The following is a 14924-nucleotide window of genomic DNA, read 5'->3' on the forward strand; positions in this document are numbered from 1 at the left end:
TATTTGTCCAAATCATCCCCAAATAGCCGCTCCCCATGAAAAGGTAACCCAGTTAGGAGGTTTTTACATGGTGCTCCGGCTGACCAATTTTTTAACCACAGTATTCTACGCATATGTACTAGCATAAGTGTAAGGCGGGACGCCTGGTGAATAGAATCTTTAATGGCATCTATGGCAAAGCATAATGCTTTTGGTAGTTCAGCCAGTTCCCGGGCTTGTTGTGCAGGAACCTCTTTAAGGGCCTGTCTAAATTGGTCCTTTATGGATTGACAGACACCTATTGCAGAGACTGCAGGCTGAGTAATGGCACCTGCCAAGGAAAAAGCAGATTTTAACAGGAATTCCAACCTTTTATCTGTTGGATCCTTAAGCATTTGTGCATTGTCTACTGGACAAGTTAGACTTTTATTCACACTGGAAATCGCAGCGTCAACTGCTGGTCTCTTTGGAGTAAGAAAATGCTTGTCCGGGTGATCCCATTCAGCATAAATAAGCTGTTCTAGTCATGCATGGACAGGAAAGGAATGAAAGCTGTGAAGGTTTTAAGGAACCCAAGGAAGAAACCAAGCATTCAGGAGACTCCGTTAGGGGTAGCATGAAAGTAGACGAACCATCTCCATAAGAGATTGTATCAACAATTTCTCAGATTGTGAGGCTGAAAAAGGTTCATCTATCGTTGTTTCCTCCGCAGAGGAATCATCAGTTTGTCTTTCCTCCTGATCGCCTGAGGGTAACACCTCATCCTGTGCCCACTGTTCCCCTTGCAAAGGGTCTAAAGTGGGGGAGGGGGATCTAGCACATTTCCTATCCATTTGAATGGAGGATGCGATTAAAGCCGTTAATCTTCCTTCCAGACCTGGCAGGGTGGAGGAAAAGACATCTTCATTCACGTATACAGGGGCTGAGATGTGAGAAGCAGTCGCACCATCGATTTGTTCCAATGGCTCACGCTGGCTTGCCATAACTGGTATTTCAGGCGAGTATGACAGTGTGGAGATGCGACTGGAGATCCTACCGCCTGGGGGTGAAACCTTTGTGGTGTCTTTCTTGGTACGAATAGTCCAAAGCACAAAAGCAGAGGCACTATTAAATTGCACTTAATCGCTGAACATTATCATGACAGTAATGCCGCTATTAAGTTCAGCCTAGTGCTGGGAAAAAGTCCTTCCTGTATCAGGAATGCCACTTGCCACCCTTCCGTGCCCCATCGCTCCTGTGTCCCAGTGTAGGCTCCTTGCTTCCTCCTCGCTGCAGAGGACAGACTGCTCCAGCTGATCCTTTAAGTCAGTGCGTTTGTGTGGACATTGCATGGCGCCGCGCCTAGGCCCCCACCCCCTTCGTAAACCTGCCCCCCTTCTTTTCTCCTTTTTTAAAAAAAATATTCTCGTGCTTCCTGGCATCTTTCGGGTACAGCACGCGGGGGGGAGCCCATTACACAGCAGGCAGAGGAAACAGCTTTAGATGCAGAAAAACGGGACTCCGCACCCCCCGTGGAGGGGGGAGGGGTATTACAAGGGGGGTACAACCACAGCTGCCTCCCTAACCCTTCTGGTCCCTTCAGGGGGGAGGAAAGCATTCGGCAGATCTCTTACCTTAAGAGGAATCCCCCTGCACAAGCTGCTGAGGCCACACACAGAGCTGAAGTTTAGACAACAGATTAAGGTATGTGCATACACTCCCTCTAGTGGAGTTTTAAGGCATAACATTTTTCCCTTAAATAAGAAAGCATAGGTGGACTTTTTAGTTCCAAAGTTTCTTCCCTTACCTTATCCCTGTCGCAGGATTTGCTGAATTAACAGTCAATCCAACCTTCACCCATCACGGCAGGCTGCGTTTAGCAAACCTTCAAGGACTGGGTCCCTTTTTATCGGGGTTCCACTCCCTTGGTAAAAAGCACCCCGCCAGGAAAAGCTTTTAGGTAATGTAGCATGACCAAAGCCCTGGGTTCCGGGGTCCAGCCCTGCAAAGAGAGGCCTTACAGGCAAAACCTTGTGCTTCGGATACGATGCCCAGGTACCATCCACTTTGGCCTCAGTGACACTTTGGATGGATCTGGTCTATGGAGGCTATTTAAATCCAGCATGGATCCCTCCTGGAACTCCTCAGAGCACATCTTCACTCGTGACCAACACTTTAGACACTGGCGAAAAAACGGAGGTACTCCTAATAGGAGGAGGGGTTATATAGGGAGTGAACTTCCTGGATTGGGTATACCAGTGTTCATCACCTGAAGGTACCTATATACCCATTAAGTTATTAACTTAGGCTCTGTGTCCCATGATGTACGAAAAAGAAATGAAAGTTTTGTTGGCCAGAGTTCAGCTTTAAAATTCACTCACACATGAACAATTTAAAATGGTTATTTTTCACAGTTTACTAGAAGACTAGAATAATTTTAAACAATTCATAAACATGCTTCTATTATCTATGACTAGATTTGTAAAAATGTCAACTAATATTTTAAAATTGGATGCATTCCTTCTCTATTAGGATTTGGTTTGACACACAGGCGGGACAGGATGGGTGGGTGGGTGGGGAATTACCTGCTGGGCCTTACGAGAAGCATGAGACTTAGCAGGAAGGGGAGGTGGGGAGGAAGAAACAGTGGTGGAGGGAACAGATGCAAATTCTTGATACCAGTCTGTCAGAGGAGGAGGAATGGGTGCAGAGTGACCCTCGTTAATCTGTGAATTCACCTGATGATGTGGGAAAGAGAAAGTAAGCAGTAAAAAAAGCACATGAGAATGAGGCAGAAAAAAAAAAAGAAACAAATAAAAATAGTAGCGTCACGCAAACAGTCATATCAAGAAGATAAGTTGTTACATACCAGACAACTATTTGTTATAGCTATGGAATTCAACCACAGCTCTGTCTTATCCTAATGGTTGTTGTAGACAATATGTGTGCCTCAGACATCTGTATAGGGTAAAGCTTTAAAAAACATAAATGTTCACATTGTATGACCATTCATGTTTAAACAATGGGAAAGATAGTGGTGGGCGAGTTGCAGACACCTATGATGCTGGGGTGTCAGGGGTAAAACAACAGTAATCAGGTAAAGTTTTCTAATCGCTTTATTCTCGCTTCCATCTGATGAGTTTTGGATGGCCATTTCTGCATGTGCCCCACTGACTTTACACGTTTAAAGTACCTTAGTTAATGACCCCAATGACGTTAATTCCAACGAAAAACGTCTGAGGTGCCACGCACGCCAACTCTGTATACCGGTCGATCGACTTCCAGGATGTCTTGGATCTATTAATGCTCATTTTATACCAGATTTCTGTAAGTGTTTAGCATGGACTTTTAATAAACTGTCAAGCAGTTTTACACTATGTGGCGGTTTTATCTTTCCTTCATGGGCCCTACTATGGAGTAAATTTTACCATCAGTCATGACAGTACCATCAACTGCAACACAATAGAGGAAGCTGATTGGCTCTTCTATACTTGCATATCACGCCTGTCTAGACTCTTATAATTTGGAGACTAGACCTCTGGTAAGGAGCACTGTTATATCAATATTGGTGGAAGTGCACTTAGGTGATCAAAACGCACATCAATTACACTATCATTTTTTTATGATCATCAAGGATTTCACCTGCACTATTTAGAACAGCACTAGTTGTTCACACTTTATGGACACTAGTTTATTTAACATCTATGTTTAACACGTAATATTTTTTATTGTTTCATGTTTATCACGATTTGTCCTGTTGTGTTGTTGCCAGCAGCTTGCACTTTTATATTTTTTATATTTAGTCTGTATACCTGCGCTATCTTTTTTTTTTTTTTTGTTCATGTTCAAAGTAGACATGAAGAAGTACAAAAATCTCTTTAAAGCTAACCATAGACTTGATATGACAACCATTCAATCAGGCCATCCTCAGCATCATGGGGAAACCATCTTATATCTATGGAGGTCCATAACCTAAAGGCCACAGATGGATTGAAATTCAGCTGGTCCCTGCTGAACAGGGCGAATTTTGATCCATCCGTGGCCAGCTTAAATCTGACCATAGCCATTACAGTTTATCTTATGATATACAATGAAGATTTGACTAAACAATGTCAGGCAAAATATGTTTGCACACCTGTTGAAACAGAATCTAAGGCACAATGCAAGATCATAAATATAAGAGAAAATAAAGATAGCTTTATGGTAGTGAACCAACCTCCAGCGAGATGGAGGGAGAAGAGGAGGATGATGAAGAGCAGTGATGAACAGAAGAGGGATCTTCACAGGAATGAGCACTAGGGTTTGGTTTTGCATCAAAACCTTCAGAAGGAAGAGCACTATTGGTAGTGCCTGGCACCATGTTTCCCAGTATATCATGAAGTTGATCTAAGGTGATGTACTAAAGAAAATAATACATTGCACAGCTTTTTAGTAAGTCATGAACATCAGCCAACAGATGAAATCACGGTTAGCCAACAATCGATAAATGGTAAAATGCAAACTAACCCAAAACTTAGTAGACCAGGCTGCACACAGCTCAGCATCTAATTTGCCGTTCCTCTCTGAAGGAACCGCCCATTCCAAATTACTGTCTATAAATTGCTTAACTGCCAATTCTACAAGATAATAATTTCTCCTAAAATACAGCCTGAATCGTATCTCTTCTAAGACAAACAACTGAAATCAAAGTGTTTTCATTTTTCCATTTAGCAGTTTACCCAACCCGAGACAGACCCACCCACCAGACCTCAACAGCAACATGAGTTGAAGAGCAGGGAGGCTTGCAACAATGAGCACATGCTGTGCACAGGTAACAGCCTTTTTTATTAGCATTCAGTTAATCTACTTGAAGGAGAGATGCCCACCAGTAGCTTTCTGGTACATCTTATCCAGTGTCTGGCCCTCAGACACTTTAGAAGTAAGCCTAACTCATTTATAGGCACTCAGAGGCCCTATATCATACAACTTGTGATTTATTAACCTTTATATAAACTTGAGGCTTGTGCTAAATCTTAGTTCTAAAAACGTCTTCATTGAGGGTAGTTTTTCTTTACTCAAACCATTTTGGTATCCTCCAACTCTTATATGACAAATGATTATTTGCTTGTTTTTCAGATATGAACATCATAGTAAGTTTTGCTTAGAAGTACATTGTTCAGTTAGGCAGTTTTAGCTAGTCACTGACCCATAATAATTATACAGGTTGGAAATGCATATTTCTACTAGCTGTGTCCGTGTTCCTTGGACAATCATTTACTGGCCAGAAAGTCAGAAATAGCAGCTACAACATTTCTATCTTAATAGTTTACATTTAAAGCATATCTAAACCCAAGAACAAAATGTAATATATTAGCTTACCAGTCCTGAGATGCGGTTGTTACATGGTTTTTATTATTTTTTTGTAGGTAGAGAAAATAAGTGTTGATACTGCCAGAATTCCAGTGTCCTTGAAAGTTTCTGTGTACTGAACTGATATCTCAGTGTTATCAGTCTTCCCAAATATCTTCAGTGAACTAGAGAACACCTCCTCCCTATGCAGTAGAGATGAGGTAAGAATGGGGTGTTTGTAGTCCAAATCAGGAGAGCAGCCTTGGGTGATGACACTACCTCTTCATAGATACAATACAGTGACTGAGCGTTTCCTAGGACATGTGATGGGTTTCTGGCAGGATCATCAGGTGAAAAGAAAGAAAAAAAATACCTGGAAAAAAAATAGAAAACCAACTACCGGTAATAGCAATACCACTGTTAAGGACAGGTAAGATGCAATATACAAGGGTTCTTCAAAAAGTTTTGCAGCCATTTCTCCCAGAGAATAACAACTCTTATACTAAACTGCAAGGTCTGCCGGCGTGCCAGACAGACTAGTCACATGACACTCTCAGACAAGACTTACTACTCCTCCCTCTCTCACGATTTCCAAACAAAAATATAAAAAAAAAAGTGTGGAAACTTTTTGAAGACCCCTCGTATTAAAATTCTGTTCTTGGGTTCCACTTTAGATTACTGCTTATGGGATCCATGTGGCACTATTGCTGAGGCACACATGGAAGGAGGGCAGGTTTGTGTTTTTTTGATTCTAACGTCATATCTGGGCCATTTTATTTCCTACTCCTTTTCTTTTGGTCAGCTTCTTTATCAATCGCAATAATACATTTGTGGGGGTAGACAAAGAAACAGCATAATGGCAACTGATTCCTAATGACTTTAAAGCAGCGTGGGCACAAGTGTTTAGTTTACTAGGTTAGATCATTTGTAGGTTAGTAATGTTAGAAACTTGCTGTAAAGAGAGAGCAAGCAAAAAGATGAGCTCATCATTCTGCTGCTGCTCCTTCACTGTCCAGGCACAGGCTGGAGAAGGAGGTGACCAGGTTATACTGCTTAATTGCAGGTCACCAGGCTGGTTGTGCTGTCTGGAAAGACTTCTCTAAATCTCAGGGCAAAAATATGTATTTAGTGGTTTGCCTGAGGTTCAGCTTTAAAGTTTTACTAAACCCACAACAGTAAAATCAGTCTGTATATGCAGTAAAGCAGGCTTGTTATACTCTGTGGAACCTAAGGGGTCAAGCCTCTGCATTGTGTAAAAAGGCTGTTTGATACGGTCTTCTCTGATCCTCCCTTTCTTTCACAATCCCCAAACCATCTCCTGATAGAACAGAGCCTTGGGGGCAAGCTGCACATGCTCAGTTTGGTGTATATTGCTAGAGTTTTTATTTTTCTTGGGAGAGTGCATGCGATCAGCGCAGGGCCAATCAGCACTGTCCAGTCAGAGGGTCAGGGGTCATGTAGCCTCTTAGGGGAGTCAGAACAGTAGGAAAACTCTTCCTACAAGCTTTAACCAGACAGAAGTCATAAGACTGCTATATACTGCTGATGAGAAAAAGTATTTAGCAGTTAATATTTACTAAAACTATTGCAATTCCATGTTCTGTATACTGTGGGAGACCAGATATAGTGAATGCAGGGTCCTGGGTTTAGTAACACTTTAAGTAGTTCTATGGGTAAAAAAAAGAATGTTCTGCTAACATCACATAGCTCTTCTAAAAGTATACTGCAACCACCATAACTCAGCTTACTGAAAAATGTGTGCTTGCTATATAAAAACAAGACAATATGCAAAAAAATCTATAGCCAATAAATTGTACGGTTTTATTATACTAAATGAAATAGGACCATAGATTAAAGATACAAACAAAAGCCCTGTACATGCCAGTTGAAGGGAGCACATTTGGATTTAATACACGCTGACTGCAGGTTTTGTTTGAGTCGGCAGCAGGCATCACAGATGTCAGCCATGGGCATACCTGGCAGTAGACAATGATAGGTTCCCCGAATATGTGAGCAGACTCCAAGTTGCATTCAGAGAACACCATTGTCACTTATTATACCATTGTCACTCTATATGCCTGTGACTTTAAATGAAACCTGCCATCATAATACCAATACAGCTCTCCTGAACAGGTGTGGACTTGCACAAGTATCTGATTAAGACAAAAACTAAATACAATTTACCTTTACAACAGAGGTGTCCAACCTGTGGCCCATGGGCCACATGCGGCCCACGACAGCTATGAATATGGTCCAACACAAAAATGTAAACACTTAAAAATGTTGATTTTTTTTTTTTTTTTTTTTAATCATTTGTGTAAAAATGTGTTTACACTTAGCCAACACAAAGAAAAATTTGTCAGGTGTCTCTTTACTGGATTTTTATTATAATTTTTATCTTCCCAAAGAAAAATATCCCACTCTTCACAATCATGCCTAATTCATGTCATTAGGTTTTCGGCAGCACCTATATTTGTGAACTATTTTCAAGGATGAAGCTCACAAAAGGCAAAATTAGAACCAAAATGTCTGATGAGCACCTTGAGAATTGCTATTACGTCCATCAAGCCAGATATTCATGTGTTGGTTTATCAAAAAAACAAAACATCACACTAGTTTTATGTTGGCCTCTTTTACTTTTAGAATAAAAAATATGTAGTGTTATTAGGTACATTATCCATATTAGTGATCACTAACTTGTGATCTTCCTGGCCTTTTCTGCTCATCAGCTATCCTTATTTTATTTTATGTGTGGCCCAAGATAATTCCTCTACTTCCAATGTGGCCCAGGAAGGTTAAAAGGTTGGACACCCCTGCTTTACAACCATACATAGAATTATTAAATAGTAAATGAGATATTGTACCTCCGAGTCAATTATGACAGGGTGAAACGAAAGAGTGGAAGATGAAGCATTGTACAAGCAGAGCGCATCAGCAAGGGACAGGTATTCCTAAAAGCAAGGGAGGAAGAGGAAAGCCAGGGAAAACAGAAACGTGGATAACAAAACAAACATGGCAGGAGGCGAAGGGCTAAAATAGGGCAATGCACAAAGCAGCTAATGTAAGCAGGAAGGAGGGATGCATCCATAGGGGTTACGGCCTGGGCTCATAATCCCATAATTTCTTGCTCTATTAGGACAGATATTCTGCAATAAATACAACATATACATTATGTTTTAGGGTAGATCTCCAGGCAATTATTTTCCATAGTAGGGAAGGGTTAATACCTCTGTCAGGTTTTAACTGCAGTCTGTGTCCTACTATTGGGGAGATTTTTATCTCACTTTATGCCCAGCTGACACCAGATACAAAATTAGGGGAATAAGTGACATCATGACAGGAAGACAGAGGACAAAAGTCATTATATGAAGTGTCTAGTTTCCGAATCGTAGATATTAGAATACCAATTTGAAAGGATCTCTTTTTTTTTTCCTGGAGGCAAGTAAGAATACAACTAAGGGTACATTTTAATGCCCCCCATTGTATTGATCCATTCTATTCAATTTGAGACATAATTTTGAGCATGGTCAATGCAGTAGCCAGCATTTGTTTTTTGGGGGTTTACAAAGAGGGTCCAAAAAATGTAATTCAGTTTCCATGTGCAGGAACTCATGTGGCCCATGATCTAAATAAAAAGGTTGAAGGACATTAATGATTCAAAGTGGAGAAGACATTATGGGGGTTATTTACAAAAAACTGGAGTGTGCAAAATCTGGTGCAGCTCTGCAAAGAAACCAATCAGCTTCCAGTTTTATTGTCAAAGTTTAATTGAACAAGCTAAAATTAGAATCTGATTGGCTACCAGGCACTGCTGCACCACATTCAGAGTGCACCAGTTTTAGTAAATCTGCTACTATGGGACTAGAATTGTTGGATACTGGAGGGTACTAGGAGTGAAGTTAGCTATACATGGCTTGGTTTTCTTTTGTAAAATCCTTGGGCATAATAAGAGAAAATCAATTTGATTCCTTCATTCACGGTAACAGCAAGGGATATTTTCTACCAGCCATAGCACACATAGCTGTTTAATGTTAGCAATAAACATGTCACCAATACAAAGTCCACAGAACTGGCTATTATGTATCACCAAAAATACAAACACTAAAAACACTGTAGGGAGCAACTTGGGCCTGGATATTTACAATGAGACCTTGATATATGCCACCTTGTAGGAACTCTGGTGCTGAGGATGTATCAGAATATCTCTCTCTCTGTGTTACCCACAAAGAAAATACTTTTTAAACTTTTAAATAAATGAATTACAGAAAATCAGGGTTTGCTCAGACTGGAAATTAAAATTTTACAGCAATACCTTTTGGGGGGGTTTGTTCTGCCAAAAAAGTGCATGCCAGTATATAAATGGACAACTAGTACATCCTTGCAGATCTACTCTGGGAAGCATGGCACAGAAATTCCCCATCTTAAGCCCACATGCCTCATGGATCCCAGAGCCACAAGTCAAAGCTCCTGGAGACAAGATGCTATCCCAGATTGCAAAAGCATCCGGCATCATTGTTCAAGAGAACCCTGCAGCGCTATGCCACTGGGCTTTCACCATATAAGCAGGAAGATACTGAAGGATACAAGAGCAGGACAACACAAATAAGAGTAAACTTCCTCCAATGATTAAAAGTGATCCAATCTATCAAAGAAAATGCTAAAACTGAGCAGCCAGTCATATAGATCTCTTTTTTAAGTTCTGTGGATAAGGGTGGTTTCTGTCAATTGACAGAAGCTACTCACTCCTGTGCTGCCCTGGAAGGAAGGTAACAAGAGCACTGCACATGCAACACTGAATTACAATGTCTTGAAAAAGTATTCATACCCCTTGACATTTTCCACATTTTGTCACGTTACAACCAAAAACGTACATGTATTTGATTGGGATTTTATGTGATAGACCAACACAAAGTGGAACAAATTGTGAAGTGGAAGGAAAATAATAAATGGTTTTCAATTTGTTTTACAAATAAATATCTGAAAAGTGTGGTGTGCATTTATATTCAGCCTCCCTTACTCCGATAGCTCTAACTACAAACTAGTAGAAGAAATTGCCTACAGAAGTCACCTAATTAGCAAATGGAGTCCACCTGTGCGTAATTTAATTTCAGTATAAATACAGCTGTTCTGTAAAGCCCTCAGAGGTTTGATAGAGAACTTTAGTGAACAAACAGCATTATGAAGGCCAAGGAACACACAAGACAGGTCAGGGATAAAGTTGTGGAGAAGTTTAAAGCAGGGTTAGGTTATAAAAAAAATATCCCAAGCTTTGAACATCTCTCACAGAGTACTGTTCAATTCATCATCCGAAAATGGAAAGAGTATGGCACAACTGCAAAACTACCAAGACATGGCCGTCCACCTAAACTGGCAGACCGGGCAAGAAGAGCATTAATCAGAGAAGCAGCCAAGAGGCCCATGGTAACTCTGGAGGAGCTGCAGAGATCCACAGTTCAGGTGGGAGAATGTGTCCACAGGGCAACTATTAGTTGTGCACTCCACGAAGAAGCCATGTGGGGGACACAGCAAATATGTGGAAGGAAGAAGGAGCTCTGTTCAGATGAGATCAAAATGGAACTTTTTGGCCTAGAAGCAAAACACTATGTGTGGTGGAAAACTAACACTGCACACCCCCCTGAAACATCGTGGTGGCAGCATCATGTTGTGGGGATGCTTTTCTTCAGCAGGGACAGGTAAGCTGGTCAGAGTTGATGGGAAGATGAATGGAGCCAAATACAGGGCAATCTTAGACGAAAACCTGCAAAAGACTTGAGACTGGGGCAGAGGTTCACCTTCCAGTAGGACAATGACCCTAAACATACAGCCAGAGCTACAATGGAATGGTTTAGATCAAAACATAGTAATGTGTTAGAATGGCCCAGTCAAAGTCCAGACCTAAATCCAATTGAGAATCTGTGGCAAGACTTGAAAACTGCTGTTGACAGATGCTCTCCATCCAATTTGACAGAGCTTGATCTGTTTTGCAAAGAAGTAAAGGGCACAAATGTCACTCTCTAGATGTGCAAAACTGGTAGAGACATACTCAAAAAGCCTTGCAGCTGTAATTGCAGCGAAAGGTGGTTATACAAAGTATTGACTCAGGGAAGCTGAATACAGATGCACGCCACACTTTTCAGATATGCATTTGTAAAAAAAAAATTTTGAAAACCATTTATCATTTTCCTTTTTCCTTCCACTTCATAATTATGTGCCACTTTCTGTTGGTCTATCATATCAAATCCTAATAAAATTTATGTTTTTGGTTGTAGCATGACAAAATGTGAAAATTTTCAAGGGGTATAAATACTTTTTCAAGGTACTGTAAATCGGAGTAAATGCAGTGTAATATGTGTGTAAAATGTATCATATTTTGTGCTAGTCTACAGCATAAATAATTATAGAGAAGGAAGGCATCATCTGGTTCTTTTCAAAATGTGTGGTTAACGGTCAGCATTTTTTTTAGGGTTGTTGTAAAAGCTGGTGTGATCATTACCTCCCTGAGAGCAGATGACCCAGTGGAAAAACCCCGCTGCCTTGTAAGGGTTTGATATCTTCTCTCCAGTTGAACCAGCTTTTCCTTTTCCTGTTATAACACAGGGGGATTAAACAAAGCATGACTCATACTGAAAATCCATAAAAAATATTTTGTGGGAAAAATTTTAAATTACAGTTATTTACAGCAACATTAGTATCATAACAACCATTAAATAATTTTAGCGAAATGGCCGCATTTTTCCAGGAGCTTCTCACCCCCCTTTCAAAATTATTAAAACTAAAGTAAAACAATGTCATTACCATCCAGCATTCTGCAATAAAAATAATGTTGTGCACTTTGTCTATATTTTACCTTGTGTAGCTGTACTAAAGTGGCACTTCTTTCCTGACCAAGACGTTCAGCATCCTGTGCAGACTGAAATCTAATTTGATTGGCTTGCAGCTCCAGTGCAGCTAGACGTTCCTAGTAAAACAAAACATGAAACATTCTTATAGTCATTTACCTTTAAACATTAGCAGTTTTATTCAGTCTCAGTTACTTTATGATGAAACATTTGAAACTGGTCTGTAAAACACTTTAAATGACAACCTTGTGTTTATTATCGTTTAATATCACTTACGTTTTCCATTAAAAAAATACCATTTTATGAGTTTGCGTCCTGCTGATAGAGCTCACTACAACATTAATTCTAACATTAATTTGAATTTCAAAAGAGACAGCTTCCCTAAAACAACAAACCTTGCTCGAAGATATTAATTGGGATAAAATCTTAGGAACAAAGAACACGGAGGAGAGATGGGTTTGCGTTAAGAGCATACTAAATAAGGGCATTAGTCAGTGCATCCTATTGGAAAATAAATTTAAAGAGCGAATAAAAGTCCTGGGTAGTTTAACTCCAATGTAAAAATGCATATAAAAGCAAAGGAGAAGGTCTTCAAAAAAATACAAGGCTGAGGGATCATCATCAGCATTTAAACTTTACAAAGAATGCAATAAGAAATGTAAGAGTGCAATTAGGGTGGCTAAGATAGAACACGAAAGACACATAGCGGAGGAGAGCAAAAAAAAATCCCAAGAAATTCTTCAGGTATATAAACAGTAAAAGAGGGAGGACAGACCATATTGGCCCCATAAAGAATGAGGAAGGGAATCTGGTTACAAAGGATGGTGAAATGGCGAAGGTATTGAATTTATTCTTCTCCGCAGTCTTCACGAGGGAAATGGGGGCTTCGGTAACTAAAACTGCAGTGTTTATCCTCATGATACATCACAGGAAGCACCCTCATGGTTAACAGAGGACATAATTAGAAATAGACTTGAAAAACATAACATTAATAAGTCACCGGGACCAGATTGCTTGCACCCAAGGGTCCTTAGGGAACTAAGTCAAGTAATTGCCAGACCATTGTTCCTAATTTGTACGGACAGTCTACTGACTGGAATGGTACCAGCTGATTGGAGAAAAGCCAATTTAACACCAATATTTAAAAAAGGGACAAAATACATCCCTGGGAATTACAGACAAGTTAGCCTAACATCAATAGTATGCAAGCTCTTGGAGGGGATGATAAGGGACTATATACAAAATTTTAGTAATGAAAACTGTATCATTAGCAGTAATCAGCATGGATTCATGAAGAATCGTTCTTGCCAAACCAATCTAGTAACCTATGAGGAGGTGAGCTGCCACCTAGATAAAGGGAGGCACGTAGAGGTGGTGTATCTGGATTTTGCAAAAGCATTTGATACAGTTCCCCATAAACGTTTACTTTACAAAGTAAGGTAAGTTGGCATGGACCACAGTGCGAGTACATGGATTGAAACCTGCCTAAAAGGCAGAGTTCAGAGGGTAGTGATAAATGGGGAGCATTTGGAATGGTCAGGGGTGGAAAGTGGGGTTCCCCAGGGTTCTGTCCTGGAATCAAACCTATTTAATTTGTTCATAAATGACCTGGAGGATGGGTTAAACCGTTCAAACTCTGTATTTGCGGACGATACTAAGCTAAGCAGGGCAATAACTTCTCCACAGGATGTGGATACCTTGCAAGTAGATCTGAACAAATTCATGGGGGGGGGGGGGGGGGGGTAACTACATGGCAAATTAGGTTTAATGTGGAAAAATGTAAAATAATGCATTTGGGTGGCAAAAAAAAGAATGCAATCTACTCATTGGGGGGGGGGACCTCTGGGGGAACTAACGGATGGAAAAGGACCTGGGGGTACTAGTAGACGATAGGCTCAGCAATGGCATGCAATGCCACGCTGCTGCAAACAAAATATTGGCACGCATTAAGACAGGGATTAACTCAAGAGATAAAGTGATAATTCTCCCACTCTACAACACTCTGGTCTGGCCTCACCTGGAGTATGCTGCCCAGTTCTGGGCACCAGTCCTCAGGAAGGATGTGCTGGAAATGGAGCGAGTACAGAGAAGGGCAACAAAACGAATAAAGGGAATGGAGGACATTAGTTATGAAGAAAGGTTATGAGCACTGAACTTGTTCTCTCTGTAGAAGAGACGCTTGATATGATTTCAATTTAAAAATACCATACTGGTGACCCCACAATAGGGATAAAACTTTTCAGCGAAAGGGAGATTAATAAAGCCACATGGCTACTCATTAAAATTAGAAAAGTGGTTTAACCTTAAAATGCGTAGAGGGTTCTTTACTGTAAGAGCGGCAAGGATGTGGAATTCCCTTCCACAGGCGGTGATTTCAGGGGGAGCATCGATAGTTTCAAAAAACTATTAGACAAGCACATGAACGACCAGAACATACAGGGATATACAATGTAATCCTAATATAAAATCACACACATAGGTTGGATTTGGACTTGTGTCTTTTTTAAAACTCACCTACTATGTAACTATATACCAACACTCTTACCTTTCTATGAGCAATTCTCTTTTGGCACTCTCCCTTGTTCTGCAGAAGTTGCTGATTTGCGGTTTCTCTCTCTTCTTCCAAACGGCTCTCATTCTCCAGCTGCTGGAACTCCAGATCTTCAAATAGCTTCATCTGTGATTCTAGACGCTCAGATTCCTGAATGAAGTCACAGTAACATTTGACATCATTCAAGAGAAGACAATACCCTGAACTACATAATAAACAGACCAATGAGAGGACAAAGCAGATACTGA

General features: G+C 40.5%; 1 protein-coding gene across 15 annotated transcripts in view; it reads right to left on the reverse strand.

Annotated features, from left to right (window-relative positions):
* PHLDB1 (pleckstrin homology like domain family B member 1) overlaps positions 1–14924 on the reverse strand; it is a 196293-nt gene that overhangs the window by 32374 nt on the left and 148995 nt on the right. For 13 of the 15 annotated variants that reach the window (XM_073602503.1, XM_073602494.1, XM_073602502.1 and 10 more), the window contains 5 exons: positions 14671–14826; positions 12134–12244; positions 11780–11869; positions 4175–4357; positions 2544–2696 (listed from right to left, as the gene is read on the reverse strand). In XM_073602503.1, the coding sequence (XP_073458604.1) occupies positions 2544–2696; positions 4175–4357; positions 11780–11869; positions 12134–12244; positions 14671–14826 (693 nt within the window). The remainder of the gene's footprint in view (positions 1–2543; positions 2697–4174; positions 4358–11779; positions 11870–12133; positions 12245–14670; positions 14827–14924) is intronic. The other 2 variants (XM_073602504.1, XM_073602505.1) reach the window with 1 other exon arrangement.

The sequence above is a fragment of the Aquarana catesbeiana genome, linkage group LG10, assembly GCF_042186555.1.
Source record: "Aquarana catesbeiana isolate 2022-GZ linkage group LG10, ASM4218655v1, whole genome shotgun sequence".
Lineage (NCBI taxonomy): Eukaryota > Metazoa > Chordata > Amphibia > Anura > Ranidae > Aquarana > Aquarana catesbeiana.